This window comes from Hemiscyllium ocellatum, chromosome 32 (genome assembly GCF_020745735.1).
Source record: "Hemiscyllium ocellatum isolate sHemOce1 chromosome 32, sHemOce1.pat.X.cur, whole genome shotgun sequence".
Lineage (NCBI taxonomy): Eukaryota > Metazoa > Chordata > Chondrichthyes > Orectolobiformes > Hemiscylliidae > Hemiscyllium > Hemiscyllium ocellatum.
The window spans coordinates 45,103,878-45,124,861 of record NC_083432.1 but is presented as its reverse complement, the minus strand read 5'-3'; the positions used below and the strand labels follow the sequence as shown (position 1 = coordinate 45,124,861).

The 20,984-nt window shown below is 42.8% G+C and overlaps 1 protein-coding gene across 4 annotated transcripts in view; it reads left to right on the top strand.

Annotated features, from left to right (window-relative positions):
• The first annotated feature begins 4,865 nt into the window (after nt 1-4,865).
• LOC132830705 (protein AF-10-like) overlaps nt 4,866-20,984 on the top strand; it is a 189,277-nt gene continuing 173,158 nt past the window's right edge. For all 4 annotated transcript variants that reach the window (XM_060848525.1, XM_060848523.1, XM_060848522.1 and 1 more), the window contains exons 1-4: nt 4,866-5,090; nt 6,553-6,632; nt 16,880-16,934; nt 20,002-20,111. In XM_060848525.1, the coding sequence (XP_060704508.1) occupies nt 4,982-5,090; nt 6,553-6,632; nt 16,880-16,934; nt 20,002-20,111 (354 nt within the window). In that variant the 5' untranslated portion in view covers nt 4,866-4,981. The remainder of the gene's footprint in view (nt 5,091-6,552; nt 6,633-16,879; nt 16,935-20,001; nt 20,112-20,984) is intronic.

Sequence of the window (20,984 nt, the reverse complement as noted above, 5' to 3'; positions counted from 1 at the left end):
CGAGGACATGCAGGTCCTTGGACTCCTCCACCGGCAGAACACAACTACACGACGGCTGGAGGAGGAGCGCCTCATCTTCCGCCTGGGAACCCTCCAACCACAAGGTATGAATTCAGATTTCTCCAGCTTCCTCATTTCCCCTCCCCCCACCTTGTCTCAGTCGGTTCCCTCAACTCAGCACCGCCCTCCTAACCTGCAATCCTCTTCCTGACCTCTCCGCCCCCACCCCACTCCGGCCTATCACCCTCACCTTGACCTCCTTCCACCTATCCCACCTCCATCGCCCCTCCCCCTAGTCCCTCCTCCCTACCTTTTATCTCAGCCGGCTTGGCTCTCTCTCTCTTATTCCTGATGAAGGGCTTATGCTCGAAACGTCGAATTCTCTATTCCTGAGATGCTGCCTAACCTGCTGTGCTTTGACCAGCAACACATTTGCATCTTGCAAAATGTCCAGATTACAGAGGAAGAAATGCTAGATGTCTTGAAACGGGCAAAGGTGGATAAATTCCCAGGACCTGATCAGGTACCCAAGAACTCTGTGGGAAGCTAGGGAAGTGATTGCTGGGCCTCTTGCTGAGATATTTGTATCATCGATAGTCACAGGTGAGGTGCCGGAAGACTGGAGGTTGGCTCTCATGTTTAAGAAGGGTGGTAAGGACAAGCCAGGGAACTATAGACTGGTGAGCCTGACCTCGGTGGTGGGCAAGTTGTTGGAGAGAATCCTGAGGGACAGGATGTACGTGTATTTGGAAAGGCAAGGACTGATTAGGGATAGTCAACATGGCTTTGTGTGTGGGAAATCATGTCTTACAAATTTGATTGAGTTTTTTGAAGAAGCAACAAAGAGGATTGATGAGGGCAGAGCAGTAGATGATCTATGGACTTCAGTAAGGAATTCAACAAGGTTCCCCATGGGAGACTGATTAGCAAGGTTAGATCTCATGGAATACAGAGAGAACTAGCCAAAGGTAGAAGACAGAGGGTGATGGTGGAGGGTTGTTTTTCAGACTGGAGGCCTGTGACCGGTGGAGTGCCACAAGGATCGGTGCTGGGTCCACTACTTTTTGTCATTTACTTAAATGATTTGAATGCGAGCATAAGAGGTACAGTTAGTAAGTTTGCAGATGACACCAAAATTGGAGGTGTGGTGGACAGTGAAGAGGGTTACCTCAGATTACAATAGGATCTTGATCAGATGGGCCAATGGGCTAAGAAGTGACAGATAGAGTTTAATTCAGATAAATGCAAGGTGCTGCATTTTGGGAATGCAAATCTTAGCAGGATTTATACACTCAATGGTAAGGTCCTAGGGAGTGTTGCTGAACAAAGAGACCTTCGAGTTCAGGTTCATAGCTCCTTGAATGTGGAGTTGCAGGTAGATAGGATAGTGAAGAAGGCGTTTGGTATACTTTCTTTTATTGGTCAGAATATTGAGTTCAGGAGTTGGGAGGTCATGTTGTGGCTGTACAGGACATTGGTTAGGCCACTGTTGGAATATTATATGCAATTCTGGTCTCCTTCCTATCGGAAAATGTTGTGAAACCTGAAAGGTTTCAGAAAAGATTTACGAGGATGTTGCCAGGGTGGGAGGATTTGAGCTATAGGGAGAGCTATAGGGAGAAAACAGGCTGGGGCTGTTTTCCCTGGAGCGTTGGAGGCTGAGGGGTGACCTTACAGAGGTTTACAAAATTATGAGGGGCATGGATAGATTAAATAGGCAAAGTCTTTTCCCTGTAGTTGGGGAGTCCAGAACTAGAGGGCATAGGTTTAGGGTGAGAGGGGAAAGATATAAAAGAGACCTAAGGGGCAACCTTTTCTCACAGAGGGTGGTACATGTATGGAATGAGCTGCCAGAGGAAGTGGTGGAGGCTGGTACAATTGCAACATTTAGGAGGCATTTGGATGGGTATATGAATAGGAAGGGTTTGGAGGGATATGGGCTGGGTGCTGGCAGATGAGACTAGATTGGGTTGGGATATCTGGTTGGCATGGACGGGTTGGACCGAAGGGTCTGTTTCCATGCTGTACATCTTTATGACTCTATGATTCTATAATTTGCTTCCACAACCCTTTTAGACAGCACACTCTATACCTTAACCACTCATTTTGAAAATTCATTGACCCTAATTCTTTTGGCAATAATTTCGAATCTGTGCACTTTACTTTTTAATTGTCCTGCTGGTGACTACTTTATGTAGCCTAACTTTTCAGACTCTGAATGCTTCCCATAACTTTTTCTATTCTAAGAAGAACAATTCAAGTTTCCCTAGTCTCAACAATTGACCAAGGTCCAGGGAATTATAAAATGGCTACTGGACAGAAGGAGGCCATTTGGCCCACCATAACCTGTCAATTAATGGGCAAAGGTTCCACTTTCGGATTAAGAACTGGAGTTCCCAGCCTTAACCTGACACTACATGGTGTATGCTGCATGCTGGGATATGGACCTCACTCCTGAAGTCTCACTAAATGATACAACTAGACTAAAAGGTAACAATATTCTTCAAAATATCTCTCTAACCTGAGATGATGCAGCAATTTATCCATTTTATAGAAATTTAAACTTACTTCTTCAAGAAATCCAACATGAGTATTGCAAACCTCTCCCAAGTCATGTTAAAACACATTCATATTTGAAACAAAGCCAACAATGTATGCACTACTAATTATTTTGATATAGTACAGAACTAGGAAAACCATAAAAGATCTAGATTTAACTCACTTGATGCAATAGGAGAGAATCTGTCATTGACAGTAGCAGCCGTGAAGTACTCAAGTAAAAATCTGCTAAACTCCTGATTCTAGGTTAATAATTATCCCCTCAAGACTAATTACTAAACTTAGCGATCACAGACTAAGCCCCACTCTCTGCAACTGGGTCCTCAGTTTCCTGACCCACAGGCCGCAATCAGTGAAGATTGGGAACAATATTTCATCCTCACTAACACTCAACACTGGAGCCCCCCAGGGATGCGTACTCAGCCCCCTACTGTACTCACTGCATACCCATGACTGCGTCAGCATATACCAAACTAATGCCATTTACAATTTTGCTGATGACACCACCATAGTCGGTCGAATCTCAGATGGTGACAAAACAGACTACAGACGGGAGGTGGAAGACTTGGTGCACTGGGAACAACCTAGCTCTCAAGCCAGCAAAACCAAACCATATTGACTGTCAATGGGATGTTACCCATGCCCCCCCTACACAGAGTATCAAGCTCTGGGAGTGTTCATCCACAACAAGTTTCTTGGATTCTTCAGGTGGACACACTGGTTACAAAGGTCCAACAACGTCTCTTCTTCCTCAGGCAGCTGAGGAAATTTGGCATGATGGTGAATACCCTTGCCAACCTTTATAGGTGCACCATCAAGAGCATTCTGTCTGGATGTATCACTACCTGGTATGGCAACTGTACCATTCAAGATCGGAGACGGTTACAGAGAGTGGTGCGCTTGGCCAGGACAATCACAAAGGCCAACCACCCATCTACAGAACCAATCTACCAGGCCCGCTGTCAAGGAAAGGCTGCCAGCATTCTCAAGGATCCATCCCATCGGTTTTTCTTCAACCTCTACCATCGATGAGAAGGTACAGAAGCCTGAACACACGCACCAGCCAGTTTCGTAACAGTTTCTACCCTGCTGTTGTTAGAATACTGAATGGATTTACAAACTCTTAACATTTGCCTGTACCTGTGTTTTTGTTTTTGCCGCTGTTTACCTATTATTTACTATCTATGCTACTTAACTCTGTGATCAGTCAGTATTGCTTGCAAGATAAAGCTTTTCACTGTGTCTCAGTACACATGACAATAAATTCAATTCAATTCATCCAGGACAATCTGCTAGAAGGATGAATGTCAGCAATAAACAGAGTTCAGTATGACTCGTCATGAACCTCCCTATAGTCAGGATTCAAATTCTGCCATGACAACCAATGGACCTACTAGCTTAGAGCGTAAAGCTACTATCTGAGGGATTTTGTGGTACACTGGTAGTGCCCATATCGCTTGGCTAGGAGGCCTAGCTTTGTGTCCACCTGCTCCAGCAGTTTATAATAAAAGCTCTAAAGATTGGAAAATATTTAAGTCTGTTATTTTGGAGACATAGATATCCAAGTATTGAGATCTGTGCACGCTCCGATTGATACTGCACTGTTTTTTGTGATGCGTACAGTGTTTTATTTTAGAACAATGGAAGTATTTGTTGCTAAAAATCTAGCTTCTGGTGATAGTGTTGAAAGCAAATGACTGAAGCAGGGTGAAGCAGACCATGACATGTACATGCGCTTGTCAAAGATACCTCCAAGTACCAGTGTGAAGCTTCAAATTAAGTGTACAAAACTAGCCTGAGAGGGTTCTTGTGGGGTAGTGGCAGTGTCCCTACCTTTGAGCTAGGAGAACTAGATCCCATCCACTCAAGATAGAGGTGTGTTACAACATCCTTGACTGAGGCTGACTACAAAATATCTAAACCTGGTATCAGTCACTAGTGACCACCATAACTACTTCACCAAACAGCCCCTTATTACCAGCCTTTCTGTTTTGGCCACCTGCCCTCCCGGCTTTTGGGTCTAATCTTGTTTCACAACACACCCGTGAAAAAAAAAGCCTTGGCACCGTTTCTTCACGCTAAAGGCGCCAGATAAACATAAGTCGTTAGGCAGCGGGAATCAAAAGAAAAAAAGCCGCGGCGGTATTTTTTTCCCCCAAAGCCACCCCCAGGTTATCAAAACTGAAAAGCACCCTTCCTAGCGACTTCAATCGGCACTGTGTCGGCGAACCGTAGAATTTATTCTCTGCGGCCATAGTTCTCGGAATGAGCAGCGCTTGCGCCTTGGTAATGGTTGCATTGCATTGAGAGGGACAGGACTCCCTCCCCTAAAATATGGGGAAACAATGTATCGGAGAGGAGATGCTCCGGGTTACTTTGTTGTAACTAGTTTTCAAGAGCACATCGGGACGGGCTGGGAAGTATGAAGGAGATGGTTGGAGGTTGCTGCGTGTGTTCTGACGAGAGGGGATGGGCTGAGAATCCTTTGGTCTACTGTGACGGGCATGGTTGCAATGTTGCTGTTCATCAAGGTAAAGGGGAGAGAGAGAGAGAGAGGGGAGGAAGGCATTTTTTTTAGAAAGAGCTTAAGCCTTTGCAAGAGGATGTGGTGCATTTCAAGCCCTTCATTTCACACCTTGAAATGTAACGTGATCTTTTCTCACCCACCTTGCAAATTGCCAATAATAACGTTTAACATTTTTTTAAATCGAGAAGTTGAAACATTAATCCGTCTTTTTCCTTGTGGTCATAAGAGTCCAGCTGTCAGTCACGTAGACTTTAGTATTTATTTAAAAAATGTTTTGGCAGCACATTTGTGAATGTATCTTTTCGGGTGTTTTAAGTTGTGTCATATCTTTTTTTTGTCAAAATGTGTAAATCTAACTTTGTTTCCTCTCTCTCCGGCGTTTGATGTACTTTTCAGCACGCTACATTGACCTGAGTGTGATTATTAATCCGTTAGCAAGGACTATCAAGCAGGGTGGGGAGGAAGAAATTCGGATTTTTGGGGGTGTGTGGGTGCCTTGATCACTTACACATGTTAATTTCACCTGTCAATCATGTATGTCTTGTGTAGTTAGTTGTTGGTAACGTTAGCAACTACTGGTGTTTCTGTTTATACAATCAGCCAAAAGCCTTAACTCCAGCTGATCTCCTGGTGGCCTGCCAGTTCAATGCACCACTTAATATGGTATTAAACTGCATGTGCTGGAAAAGTCCAGCCTCAATCCCCCAGATTGGGTGAGCCAAGGTTGTGTCACTGAGGTGTCCAGTGCTCCTGGGGTTAACAAAGGAGATATCAACTGTTAAAACCAGCAACTCAACATCTGTGTAAGTGACCTTTTAGTTACCAGAAAGTAATGAGCAAACAGTTGGCAGTGAGCCAAGGCAGATGATATTGGAATAGGTAACCAAAAACTAGGTCAAAGAGTCAGATTATAGGCCAATTCACTGTCTAGGCAGTGTCTACGCAGAATTGTGAGCATTTGGTAACACTATTACTGGTACAGGTGGATTTTCCCCAACTCTTGTTGGGATGTTATCATGCACACACACGGAACGTCAATTCTGAAATTTCTCAACTATGCAGTCAAGAATCAGCTGGTGCTCACTGAAGACACGTAATATTCTACTTTACTTAAAATGTAAAAACAATCTGTCAATCCGGAACTCTATCAGATTTTTAATCTGTGACAATAAAGCATTTTCTGTTTTGGATTATTAAAACAAAAGTGCAGGTGGTTTTGGCATTGGATAAAAAATTTATGTTATCATGCTGTTTACATTTAACATTTATGTATACACACAGGGAAGGTTAAAGAGGTCATGACCAAAGTTACCAGAGCTAGGGAGGGGTGCTATAAATAAATCTACCCCATTATCTGCAAGAGAAGGAAAAGAGTGAAGCAGATTAAAGTGTAGGATGGTGCGGTTGTGATCCATGAATGCTGTTTGTGTATTTATAACTGTTTATCCCCCCGTTTCTATTTACAGCTTGTTATGGAATCGTTCAGGTCCCAACTGGTCCCTGGTTCTGCAGGAAGTGTGAATCTCAGGAGCGAGCTGCTAGAGTGGTGTGTATTTATCAGATTGCCTCAGAATTCTGCTAGATGTAGCTTGACATTGACCCTTGAAAGCAGAGGATATGTCTTCATATTGTAAAACCTGTAATGGTTTGAACATATAACCTTTGCTGTATATAACTTATGAGGTTGGAACTTTGTCGCAGATACAGCTTACCCTCACTGACAACACTGTTGATAAGAGTATTGTCATGGTTCAACACTAAGCGAAAAGAGCCAGGAACATCCTAGGTATGATCTGTGGTTTTTCTGCTTAGGGGAGAGTTGGTCTCAGGGAGTCTTGGGTTGAGGAGAAGATAAATTAGATGATAAAACCATAAGACTATAAGAAATGGAACAGGAGTAAGCCATTTGACCCCAAAAGCTTGCTCTATCATTCAATAAGGTCATGGCTGATCCAAAGTTCCTCACATCCACTTTTCTGTCCTTTCCCCATGACCCTTGATACCCCAAGGAATCTATCTATTTCAGCTTTAAATATGCTCAAGAACTCTGCCCCCCACAGCTCTCTGCGGCAAGGATTTCCAAAGATTCTCAACACTCTTGAGAAAGCCCTCATCTCAAACCTAAATTGGCGCCCCTTTATTCTGAGACTATGCCCTCTCATCCTAGACTCTTCCATGAGGGAAACATTCTCTCAGTATTTACCCTGTCAACCCCTTTAGGATCTCGTGTTTCAATGAGATCACCTCTCATTCTTCTAAACTCCAGCTAGTAGAGTTCCAACTTTTGCTCATAAGAAAATTCAGGGGTCATCACTCCTGCTGAATGACTATTGGCCATGCTAGAAGTTCAGAAATAGAATCATTGAATGATACACTACAGAAGGAGGCCAGTTGGCTGCTCATGTCTGTGTCAATTCTTTGAAAGCTATCCAATTCATCTTGTTTTCCCACTCCTTCCCTGAAAAAAAGGTCCCCCTTCAAGTAGTTATCTAACTTGCTTTTGAATGTTTTATTGAATCTGCTTCCACCACCCTTTTAGGCAGTGCATTGCAGATGGTTATAACTCCCTGTTTTAAAATGAATTATTTTCATTCTCCTCTAGCTCACTTGCCAATTAAATCTGTCTCTCTCTGGTTACAATGCTTTTGCCACATGGAAGCAGTTTCTTTGAAAGCCCACCATGATTTTGAACACCTCCATTAATGCTTTTTTAACCTCTCTGCTCTAAGGCAGTAATCCAAATTGGTCACTTTTCTGTGATAGATTTGGTTCAGCAATGGGATCCACTGGTGCAGGGCTACAGGAAAAGGTCGGGAGAGTGGGAATAGCTAAAGTGCTTGGCAAGAATTGACATGGATGTATGTGACAGGTTGAGTGGCCTCTTTCTATGCTGTAAACACTCTGATTCATCTCTTTTTCCATCACCATTTCTGATTGATGGAGCTTGCTGACTCTCATTGTGTAGACTTCACCTTTAGAGCACTGTGTGCAGTGCTGGAGAATTGCCAGTACTTGGTTAGTGAGTCACTGAGAAAACTGGGAGTACATGGGTATTTTATGTCCTTTTCCATACATTTTGTTGTGATATCTGCAGGTATTACTTATTCCTGTGGTGACTATAATTGTGCACGCATGCACTGTTGCATAACCTTCCCTACATCTTTCTTGGACATGGTATAGAGACAGAATTTCAGTTCGAAGCTCAGAATTAGATGGAATCTCTTCAGTCAAAGCAAACTGCCAGTTGGTTTCAAGAGGGTTGGCAGCTTTTATACTCCAGAGGTTTAGGGGGTTAAAAACTGTCAGGGAAAGGATACGTTGTAATTTTACCAGTTCTCAAAGCCAGGATGGTTCACATCCCATTGGAATTTTGCCTGGCATTTTGAAATTGAGAATGATATAGTAATTGGTGACACCATTGACACAAAACAGGGATGAATACAGCTATGATACTTGTCCTCTGCTTACTCTCGGACACTGTTCCTAAGGCACTTCCTAGCCATCACTTACAGGGACCATTATCTTACAGTCTGGGAGCAACCTGTGTGGTTCAGTACATTACAGTTTATTTCCTGATGGCAGAACAGTAAGAGACACAATACGAATACTATTGTTACACAGGAAGCTGTGCCCATGAGGAACTGATCAACATTATCTTAGATCCTGTGGCTTTACGCTTTGTAGTTTAAAGGAAGTTGTATTTTTTTCACTCATCAAAGTGAAGGATGTCAGACCCGAGGAAAATGTAACGTTTTCCACCTGCCCAGTAACATTGCCTTAGGCTAATTTCAGCAGAAGGGCAATTACGGAGCCAAATTGATGCTCCATCCCGTACAGTACAGTTTCTCTTTTGCAAGAGTGTGAAAAAAATAGAGAGAGAAAGAGAGACCTTCCACTAATTTAACCAATGCTCTTCTGGCCATTTCCTAACTGACACCAAGTTCTTTTTCCCAGTCTCCATGTTGTCACAAACCTGCATTGGCTCCCAGTCACAAACACTACATTTAAAGTTCTCAACCCTTGTCCTTCAAATTGAAATTGAGTTCTGATTGTATATCTGTTTGGAGTATTTCAAGTCTCTTGCTATCTGCCAGATGAATCATTAACCTTTCTATAGAGGGTTGTGTTGCCAGATGAAAACCTTGAACTCTCACAAGGTGTAGTTCCCACAGTTGATGACAGTCTTTTGCTATTGTGTTCGAGTGGTCATGCTTTTAGCATTGCATTATTCTCACCAGTGGATGTTGGCAGAAATCCCTGCAATAGGTGAATGGACAGGGAACTATTGTGCCTGCTCCTGATCCTGTCATCCAAAGAAAGAACAGTTTCTGTGCTGACTTTTGCATTAGTGATGTCTTAAATGTCTCAAGGTTTCATTTTGCTCATTCAAGAATATTGTAAAACTGCCCAAATATGTGTTAGAATATTGCTGGAAACTATTCCACTACATAGAAACAGGACAAGGTGATTCAGCCCATTGCGCCTCCTCTACCTTTTAATAAATCATAGTTAATTGAACGCTTCAGTGCCTGTTACTCACACTATCTCCATGAATAATCAAAAATCTAACAACAACTACTTCAATCATGCTCAAAGACTGAGCTACCACAGTCTTCTGGGTAGAGAAATTGTCAATGATTCACCAGCCTCTGACTAAAACAGCTTCTCATTTTGGTCCTAATGGAACCTCCCTTATTTTTAAATTGTGTCCCCTAGTTTTAGCTTTCCTAACCAGGGGAAACATCTTATCTGCATTTATCCTTTCTATCCCTTGAAACTTGTAAAAAACTTAAATGAGATCACCCGTTGTTCTTAGAAACTCTAGAGAATACAGGTCCAGTTTGCCAAATATCTCTTCTTAGCTCAGTCCCACCATCCTGGGAACAAGTCTGGAAAACATTTAAGTTTAGCTATTCATAGCAAACAGGATAAAATCTCTTCTCTGTACTATTCCTGTCTCCTTCCCCTGGCAAGAATGCACTTTACTGAGTGGCCATTTCTGAATAATGGGCAGGAGTTGAAACCCTCTTTGATTTTTCTCCACCTCTTCAAGTTAGGATAACCTGCAGTGTTTATGGTGTTGCTCGCAATCTGGTGCCAAATGCTGGCTAACAATTGGCCAACCTGAGGTATACTTGTTTGTTTTTGTAGTGCAGTGCAAGTTCAGTTAGGAACTGCACTTCTCAATTGAGGCAATGGGAATAGTTTAGCTAACTTAGTGTGATCCAGGAATTAGGTGCACTTGTCAGGAATAGACTTGCCAGAGCTTTGTACACCGGGTCTGCACGTGTGTAATGTGGGCCTGTGCGCACACCTGGGAGTTTGTGTTATTTGGAATTGTGTGCACAGGTAATATGGTTCTGAATGTGCACACCTGTATGTTCTGTGGATCTGAGCATGCATACATGTATGTGTATATAACATAGGCCTGTGTGCAGGCATGTGTGTATGTAATGTGGGCCTGCACATGTGTATGTTTGAAAAGTGAGTCTATGCATGTGTCTAATGTGGATCTGTGTATGCACATGGGTATGTGTTTGCAATATAGGTCTGTGTGCAATAATCGTTTGCATCTTTGTGTGTAATTTGTTTATCAACTGCATCACTGACCAGCTATTTCCCAAATGGGGCCAACTGCTTCACAGGAAGGTCAGAATGCCCTAACTCATTGAAAGGTTCTGTACCTGAACAAGATTGTTGGCAAAAGCAGCAAAGCTATGTTAAATGTCTATCAACTCTTGGTTAGACCTCACTCAAATGGAGAAGCTGCAAAGTAAGTTGACAAGGATGCTTACAGAATGGAATAGTTTGAACTTTCAGGGAGATGGCATAACTTTGCTACTATTCTGTGGAAAAGACAAGTTGATGAGTAACCATTTAAAGTTTTTCAACATTTTGAGCACATTTAAAAGAAAATGTTTACACTTTTGGTTGAGTCCAAAACTAGGGATTATCAATAAAAGATAATCACCAACAATTCTACAAAGAATTAAGGGGAAGTTTTTTTTAACAAAGTGAGTGATTAGAACATAGTGTATGGAGTCACAAAACTTGAGGCAAAGAGTACTATAGATGTCCTTAAGGGGAAATTCAATAAGTTTGTGATGGAGAAAGGAATTCAAGGAGATGGGATGGATGAGCGTAAAGTGGGAGGAGGTTTGAAAAGTGTGTTTGAGAACAGCAGTACCTCCAAGCTCCCCCCTCATGTTGTTCATCATGTTGAGTTAGACATGTGTTACACCATTGGCACTGGACCAGAATTCTTTAACACCTTAACTACCAGTACTATAGGACCACCATCATGACATGGACTGCAGGAATTCAAGAAGGCGGTTCACTATTACCCCCAAGGGCATTTAGTAGTTGGTAATAAAATGCTGATTTCCATGACCAGCTACATCCACACCTTATGAATCAGTTTTTTTTTAATTGATTGGGGTTGGAATGGCCCGTTTCTCTGCCGTAAATTCCATATGTCTTGATGCTGAACTTTGTTATTTTTCTTATCCTGAAAACTGAAGATTGTAGGTGTGTGTGGCAGCCAAATTGGCACTTGATCATAAGTTAAGATCATCAGCTTGTTCCAGTATGGGTTCCATGAACACCTGACACCCTGTCAGTGGAAATATTGATCAGCTGTTGTCTGGGCTGCACAAAGATCCATTCCGGGACTGGGCAGATTGTAGCTCCTGCAACTGTAAATCAGAAAGCAAGAATTGAACTGAAAATCTGGGATTATATTGTCTAATACAATCGCCTGGCATGATTATAATCCTATGCTGTGAATTTGTTGGTAAAGGAATGCCATCCGAATTAAAGGATGCTGCCTGTGTGACTCATGTTGATATCTTTCCCAGTATGAAATAGAGTCAAACAGGCAAAGAAATTCTGGATTTTCTGGAAGGTGGTGCTGAGTTGGAGGTTTGGGACTGGGATAATATCAGGGGAGGGGAAATGAGGAAGCCTCCAACTTGGCTCTTCTCTCCGGACCTGTATATCACTCCGCCCTCTGACCTATCACCTTCTCCCTCACCTTCATCCACCTATTGTTTTCCCAGCTACCTCCTTCCACCACCCCCCCCCCCCCCCAATACCACTCCCCTCCCATTTATCTCTCAGCCCCGACCCACAAGCCTCATTCTCGATGAAGGGCTTATGCTCAAAACGTCGGTTCTCCTGCTCCTCGGATGCTGCCTGACCTGCTGTGCTTTTCCAGCGCCACACTCTCAACTCTGATCTCCAGCATCTGCAGTCCTCACTTTCGCCCTGGATTTTCTTCCAGTCATTTATGAAACCCCTCCCTACCCCATCCCCCACTGCAGGAAACAGTGTATGTTGGAGGTCTTCATGTGTTTGGCACCTGAATCCTCAGTGAAGACAGTGAGACAGACTGATGATCAAAAAGTTGGTGAAACAGTTTGACTTAAAGGAGCCTGTTAAAGGAAGAGAAAAAGGCAGAGAAGTTCAGCAGTTAAAGAGTTCAAGATTCAACCCGTTGAAGTTACAGCTGTTAATATCGGAGTGAAAGAAATCTAGATGCTGGCAGAGAATACAACATTATAGAAGTAAATGACCTCAATGGTGGTGAGGGGAGATTCTATACACTGGTACTGATCATTGGAACTGAACACACTGTACCTAGATTATAAGATTATATGGTATCTAGAGATTGTTTTACCACTTTCTGAAGTGTGTGCATAGCCTTACTTTCTGATTTTCTACTTGCCCTCTCTGAAACTTGTGTTCCAGAATCACAGGGTAGGTTTAAATTACTGTTTAAAAGGAACTTCGTCTACCAAGCTTTTGGTCACCAGAAGGAATTTCAGACCCCAGGCTCCAGGCAGTAGAATGCCTGCCTGCCAATGGTATTGGAATAGAGTCAGCATTGTATAGGAGAGCAGGATTGGAGGAACATGCTTGGAGAGTCGTAGGTTAGCAGGAGGTTACAAAGTTGCAGCCTGCAACGTTATCTAACTGAAGCATTATATCTTTTTCAAAAGTGTTAAGATCCCAACACTGCAGCAGTAATTCATTCCAGAGACCGAACTCTGTTAGTGACTTCACAGCTGTGCTTTGACAAATCAGGAGTGGAAAATCTGATGGGTAGATTTGAGAAGCAAAGGTTATGTTTTGTAATTTGAAACTTCCAAATCCTCTGGCAGACACATGATGTTGAACCTTGATTTGAAAACACTCATTGACGGCTGCCAATTTTCGTAGCAGTCAGCTTATCTGATTGGATGCAGACTCTCAATTAAATGGAAAGAACAGGGATCTGGTCTTAATGTGCATCTTGTGCCTCGGTTGTTTAACGAGAGCACCATCTGGAGCACATGTTTTGAGTTGGTGCTACGTGGTAGTGAACAGTTCCATCTTCCAAACAAAAAAGTACTTGCTTTTTTTTGCATTGTTAGGCTCCCTAATGACAGCGTAATCTTACAGAGACACTGAAGCAACAGGTCATTTGAAATAATCATTGCTTAAATGTTCTGCTAGTTGGCACTTTGATCAGGCAGTTGGAGATGTCCTTTTTTGCACAACTTCATTGATCCTGAGAATCTTTGTAGGACCCTGAAACATGCACTTTATTTTTTCACCCTCTGGAGATCTCAAGAGTCTCTGAAGTCAAAAATAATTTTTATCCAAGGGATTTTCTATTGGAGAGAGCTGACTGAAATTCAAATCGGTCCAACATTTTAATGTTGATTAATAATATATGTAATATTTGCATGAATTGAAATGTCAGACGAATTCCATTAGCTGTCACATTTTTCGGAATATCACAAACAGAGATTAGTGTCAACATTTCCCATCCTGGTTTGATGGCAGTAACTTGTCGGATACAGATGTCTGTCTATCACTTCATCCAAGTGACCCTCCCTCACATTAAGAAGCCATTTAACTTTAAGACCATGCCACTTTTACACAAATCCTACCTTCCCCTGTTTGAGAGACGAACGTACCTGGGGGCTTCCTCATTGGGATACCGATAGCAGTCCCTCCACTCTCCTTTCCCAAATGGAAAATAATGCTCCCACTTGGTTCCTGCCTGAAATCAAAACATTTAGACCAGCCTAGGTCTGGCTTCCTAGATACTGCACTATGATAGTATTTTCCACTGAACCACTATGGAGTTTTAATTGTTGTTTTTAGTTATGCATCATAGTAAAATGTAAAGCAGACTGTATAAGACATAGAGGGGAAGTAAAACAGCCCATTGAGTCTGTTCCACCATTCAATGAAGTCACAGCTGATCTAATAGTCCTCAACTCCACTTTCCTGCCTTTTCCCTGTAACCCTTGATTCCTTACTGATCAAAAATCTGTCTATCTCAACCTTGAATATACTTCCTGACCCAACCCCAACAGTCCTCTCTTATAAAGACTTCCATAGATTCAGAACCCACCGAGAGAAGAAATTCCTCTTCAACTCCATTTTAAATGTTTTTATTCTGAGGTTATGCCCTCTGGTCCTAGGCGCTCCAATAGGTGAAACAACCTGTGTCCTACCTACCCTGTCAAGTCCCCAGCAAATCTTGTGTGTTTCAATAAAGTGGCCTCCATAAAGTGAAATTAACCAACATCAAACATAGAATGGTGGAGGGCCATTCATCCTCTTGAAGCTGCTGTTCCATTCTGTTCAAATATGGTTGACATGAATCTCAATTCCATTTAATCATATTTGTACAGTCATTCACAAGCATTCTACTTCTGACCTTGTGATGGAAGGAAGGTCATATGTGAAGCAGCTGAAGATGGTTTGGCCTGGAACACCAACCTGAGGAACTCCAATTAGTTAATAATGAAGTAAGGTGCAAAGTAGGAGCATAATGTGACTGGAAGAACTTTGTAGAGACAGGATACAGTGATGCCATGAAGGGTATTGTCTCAGAGGTTGAGAGCTTGAAATGTGAGATGTTGGAGGATCCAGAAAGTGATGGGAGTTGGTGAAGCTGTTGGACGAGTGGGGTTTGGAGCAAGTTGAGGCACAAGTAATGGGAACTTGCCTGCAATAGGTACATCAGAACCAAGTTCCAATATCCCCATATACACATAGACCAAGGGTCATCATGAGCTGAGAGATATCTAACTGCTTAAGCTCACTTTATTTAGTAGTGTAGCATTCACAGTTGACTCTGAAGTCTCAAATGCAGTGCTAAACATTAACCATTCGCAACTTCCCAAAGTGTTTTTACAGGAAGGTGTGTATTTCTGAACTGGAAGGATTTTTGCCAATAATCATGCCTGACAAAGCCAGTTACACGGGCAAAAAATGAGGTCTGCAGATGCTGGAGATCACAACTGAAAATGTGTTGCTGGTTAAAGCACAGCAGGTTAGGCAGCATCCAAGGAACAGAAAATTCGACGTTTCGGGCATAAGCCCTTCATCAGGAACGAGGAGAGTGTGCCAAGCAGGCTAAGATAGAAGGTAGGGAGGAGGAACTTGGGGGAGGGGCGATAGAGATGTGATAGGTGGAAGGAGGTCAAGGTGAGGGTGATAGGCCGGAGTGGGGTGGGGGTAGAGGTTGTCGACTGTGCAAAAGGGATATCTGCTGACATTTGTAGATGACCATTTTTGGGCATGTATGTTTGTTATTTTATTTATGACTTTGATTTCTCAGGGTTTTGTTTTTTGCAACCCTGCCTTCTCTCGCAGCACTATCTCTTGCGAGCTCCGGCACAGCAGCCCGACTGGCCTAGTATGATTGTTCACACGTAGGAAGTGACAGTTGGTACCATTGAGCTATTTGGCCATTGCTGGCATCACAGCTGAGCCTCACTCTGACTTTGTCCATTGGCCCCTGTTCTGGCAGAGGTCAGCACCAGTTCAATAGCTTTCAGATTGCCAGCATTTTCATCAAATCAGCTGCATATGAAATGTCTTCCCTTTGGTAATGTAGGCATCGTAGCGCTGTCTCATGGCACAGTCATAGTGTCCCTACCTGTAGGCCAGGAGACCTGGGTTCACATCTCACCTGTTCCAGATGTGTGTAATGACAGCTCTGAACTGATTGTTTAGAAAATATCTCGGCACAGTACACCGATTGAGATTCCATAAGCAGCATTTTAATAAATGACTAGTTAATGTTTTAGTGACAAAAATAAAAACAGAAATTTCTGGAAAACTTCTTCAGCATTGGATCCAGAGCACTAACTCTGATTTTTCTCCACAGATGCCAGACCTACTGAGGTTTTCCAGAAATTTATGTTTTTGTTTCAGATTTCCAGCATCCGCAGTTCTTTCGGTTTTCTGTTTACTGTTTCTGTGCTGTTGTTTGAGGAATAATTATTGGCTAGGTTTGGAGTAGGGCTGTGAGTACCTTTTACATTACCTTAAATAGGTGGAAAGGAACTTTGTTTAAAAGTTCACCTGTCCTAATGTTGTTTTGTTTTGCTCTGTGTCTGCCCACCCTCCTTGAAACGTTTTAACTATGCTAACTATAAGCTGTTGTTACTGGGAGCAGGAGATTTAGATTAAGGCAAAATCTTACTAATACCAATAAAGTTAACCACTTGAACCTGAAGCTGCAGTTTTGGAGTTGGAAATCTTAACAACTTTTGAAAAAGAAAACTCAATCAGTTTTTCTCTTCCCATCACTTGTTAAGAATTGATTGTTTCCACAAGTATCCAATTTTGCATTTGCTGTGGTATAGTCAGTGATATTTTTAATTGGCCCCTATCCTGGCCAGTAGGTTTAAACTAAGCACAAAATTTAGTCATCTTCCCTAGATTTCTGGCTGCACCAAAGCAGATGGAAGTGACACTGAATTGAACCATGTTCTTTGTTTCCAGCGCTGTGAACTCTGTCCCCATAAAGATGGTGCCCTCAAGAGGACTGATAATGGAGGTAAGTGGCATTTGTGACAATTGCACATTTAATGGCAATTTCAGAATGAAAATGTAGAATATACATTTGGTAAAATGATATCGGAAGTTGTTGAGATGCAGTGTAAAAGCTTTCGTGAATTAATTGCATTTTTGATTATTGTGATTGTGCTCTCGATCTTACTGTCTTGTCTCTCTCCCGCACTTGTCTCTTTCTCTTGCTTACTCTTTCTCTCACCCTTACTCTCACCTCTGTCTCTCTCTCGCTCTTGCATCCCTTTCTTTCTATGTTTCCTCCACTCCCACTCCCTTGCTCATAGTCTCTCTTACCTTGCACTCTTCCACACCATGTTAAGAGAATGATTAACCCCAATCACATTGTAACTTGTATCCATCATCCCCCTCTCTCCTGCAGTACAATTGGGGCTGGGAATGGGCGAATTGTCTATTTGTCTTTTCTCCCTATAATGCATTTGTTACTGTATTTTGTTTTCATGGCTGTGGGATTTGATTGAGCTGAGATACAGTGCTAACTCCTGTCTTTTTCCTACTGTTGGAATGTTATTAGGAGGTGTGCCTGACCAGGTTCCAATTTTCAAGTAGAAAGATTAGCTCAACCACTACATATCCTTTTCCTCGAAAAAGTGTCTGGCCTCAGTTGGCAGCTCCTCATGGAGATATGGTTGGATTTGGGAGCTGGTTGTGTGAGGACTGGGCAGGAAGACATTCTTCCTATAAGCCAGGTGGCCTCACCAACACACTCTCTACCAAAATGCTTGGGCCACTTTCTCCACTGACAGGGAGGCCTGTTGATCCAAGGCTAGAAGAGGGGAGGGAGAAAAGGCAAGAGAAAGAGGGGCAAATAAGAGGATGAGCAAAATGATGAACATAATATTGTGAAAGGCCTTTAAACTTGGTGCATTATTGAGGGACCGAGCATGGGAAATGGCATGGCCCACTAAGAGCCACCTCTCTGCCCTTGCGGTCTCACTTACCTGTGGCTGGACCTTCAGATGTTCTGGGCCTTTTGAGGTAATTATCAGCCACCTCACATGTGCAAGTGCAGCCAAGCAGCACACAGTTGCGAACCAGTGACTAATGAGGGTCTATTCTCTGTGTGATTCTAGATCCACAGCATTGCTGGTTGTTGAATAGGCTAGGGCTGTTTTTCCTGAAGCATTGGAGGCTGAGGGGTAACCTTATAGAGGTTTATAAAATCATGCGGGGCATGGATAGGGTAAATAGATAAGGTCTTTTACCTGAGGTGGGGGAGTCCAGAACTAGAAGGCGTAGGTTTAGAGTGCGAGGGGAAAGATATAAAAGAGACCTAAGGGGCAACTTTTTCATACAGAGGGTGGTGCGTGTGTGGAATGAGCTGCCAGAGGAAGTGGTAAAGGCCAGTACGATTTCAACATTTAAAAAGCATCTGGATGGGCATATGAATAGGAAGGGTTTGGAGGGATGTGGGCTAGGTGTGGCAGGTGGGACTAGATTGGATTGGAATAACTGGTCTGCATGGACAAGTTGGACCAAAGAGTCTGTTTCCGTGCTGTACATCTCTATGATTCTTGTGTGTCCTTTGAAATGGCCACTAGGTTCTACAGGGAGCGATAATAAAACCTTGCCAACATTTTGTAGACATAGAGATGTATCCGACTTGTCTTCCCTCAAGGATAGAAGATTGAGAGATGATGCAATTGAGTTGTTTCAGATGATTCGACAGATAATCGAGTCAGATGTTCCTCAGACCCAGGCATAATCTTAAAATTAGAGCTAGGCTGTTTGAGGCACTTAATTTAGAAAGCTTTTCTGAAAGGAGGCATTGGATGGACTCATAGTCATACAGCATGGAAACTAACTGACCCTTTGGTCCAACCAGTCCATGCCAACCATAATTCCAAACTAAACTAGTCCCACCTGCCAGCAGTTGGCCCTTATCCCTCCAACGTTTCTTATTCATGTACTTATCCAAACATTTTTTAAATGTTGTAACTGTACCCGCAGTCACCGATTCCTCCACAAGTTCATTCCACACATGAACCACTCATTGTGTAAAAGAGATTGCCCCTCACATCCCCTTTTAAAAAACTGCACCGCACAAGGGCCAGGCACTGACCATCTCCAGTAAGAGTCCATCTAACCACCACCACCTGACATTCAATAGTGTTACATCATTGAATCTCCCCCTGTCAACATCCTGGGGATTATTGTTGACTTGAAATTTAACTGGACCGGTCGTATTAATATCGTGGCTACAAAAGCAGATCAGAGGCTAAGAATCCTGCAGCAGGTACCCAAAGTCAGTCCACCATCTACAAGGTAGAAGTCAGAAGAGTAATCATGTTTCTCCACTTGCCTGGATGGTTGCTGCTTCAGCAATACTCGAGAAAGTTGACACCATTCAGGACAAAGCAGATAGGCACCACTTTTCAGACATTCATTCAGTCACTCAACCATGGATGCTCAGTTGCACCACTGTGTTCTATCTACAAGATACCAGGGGGAATTCACAAAAGATCCTTGCATAGCACCTAGCAAACCCACAACCAGTTTGATTTTGAATGACAAAGGGCAGCCAATGCAAGGGAATTCCGTCACCTGCAAGCCACCCTTGGCAGGCGAGATACTATCCCCACTGCCCTCCATTATCTGCTTGAAGTTCTGCTCATAGACTAAGTTGGCACTGAGTGCCAAGACTGCAGTGTCAGAGGTGCTATTGGCTGAAATGTGGATCTAACCTGCTTTTCAAGCAAACAGGGAGTCGCAATATTTTGAAGAGCTGGGGAGTTCCCCCCAAGATTCCAACCCCACCCACTACCTTCCCCCGCGCCGGCTCAACTACAATCACGTGATTCTCTCATCATTTGTTGCATTGCTGCTTTGTGAGAGCTTGCTGTACACAATCTTGCTGCTGCATTCCTGACATTACACCAGTGACCACATGTGGAAAATAAAATGTGGTTGTGAAGAGCTTTGGGAAGTCCTGAGGCTGTAACAGGCACATGTGAAATGCAAATTTCTCCTTCAATGTAAAAGAAGTGTAATAAGTGTCTTTATGCTGTTTTGTTTTATCTGTCTCCTGTCTGTAGGTTGGGCCCACGTAGTCTGTGCTCTTTACGTCCCAGAGGTGCAGTTTGCTAACGTTATCAGTATGGAACCCATTGTGCTGCAGTATGTTCCCCATGAACGCTTCAACAAGGTAATAGCTCCACACTCTCCTGTTACACAAAGCCAAAGGGCTGTGCAGTGTTGTGTGAGGGAGATGCTATTTCCATAACCCTTAAATGATTTCCATCTGCTGTACATCTGCAAATAACAGTCCTGACCTATTGATAACAAACAGTGGGGTTTAAAAATTTCAATCATATTTAACCCTTTTTGATCCGTTGTGTTCCCCTGGAGTAAACCCTCTAGATATTAGTCAGATTTTCTTTCCTCCCAACTTGAGTATATTCACTCTCAGAGTATGGTTTGTTTAATATCAGTTTAACTTCTGTGATTTTGTTTGTGTGGTCACTGTTTGTGTGTGTGTAAGTCCTGGTGGTGATTGGTAGTAGGCTATTCAGCCCATCGTCGTCTTTGAGAGAGCTATCAAATTAATCCTTGCTATTGCTGCATTATCCTACAAGTGTTTCCTCTTCAAATATTTATTTGATTGCCTTTTGAAAGTTAAAGCTGAGTATACTCTCCCATGCACTGCATTTCAGGTCAAAATAATTTTGTGTTTTAAAAAAAGTGTCTCTTCACCTTGACTATGCTTCTATTTCCAAACACTTTAAATCTCTGTCCCTCCCTTTCAGTGGAATCTGCTCTGTGTCACCAGATCTGATCCTATCCTTCCTGATGTACATTTTTGGTGCAGGGCATTGGATGGTGATGAGCAACTCTGAAATTCCCTCCATAAACCTTTCCTTCTTTAAAACCTACCTCTTTGAGCTTTTTGGGCACCAGTTCTAATGCCACCTTACCTGGCTTGATGTCACATTTTGTTAGTGCTCTGTGATGAGTCTGGGGATGTTACAGTGTTGAAGGTGCTATATAAATGCAAGCTGCTGTTCAGTCAGTCCCGAAA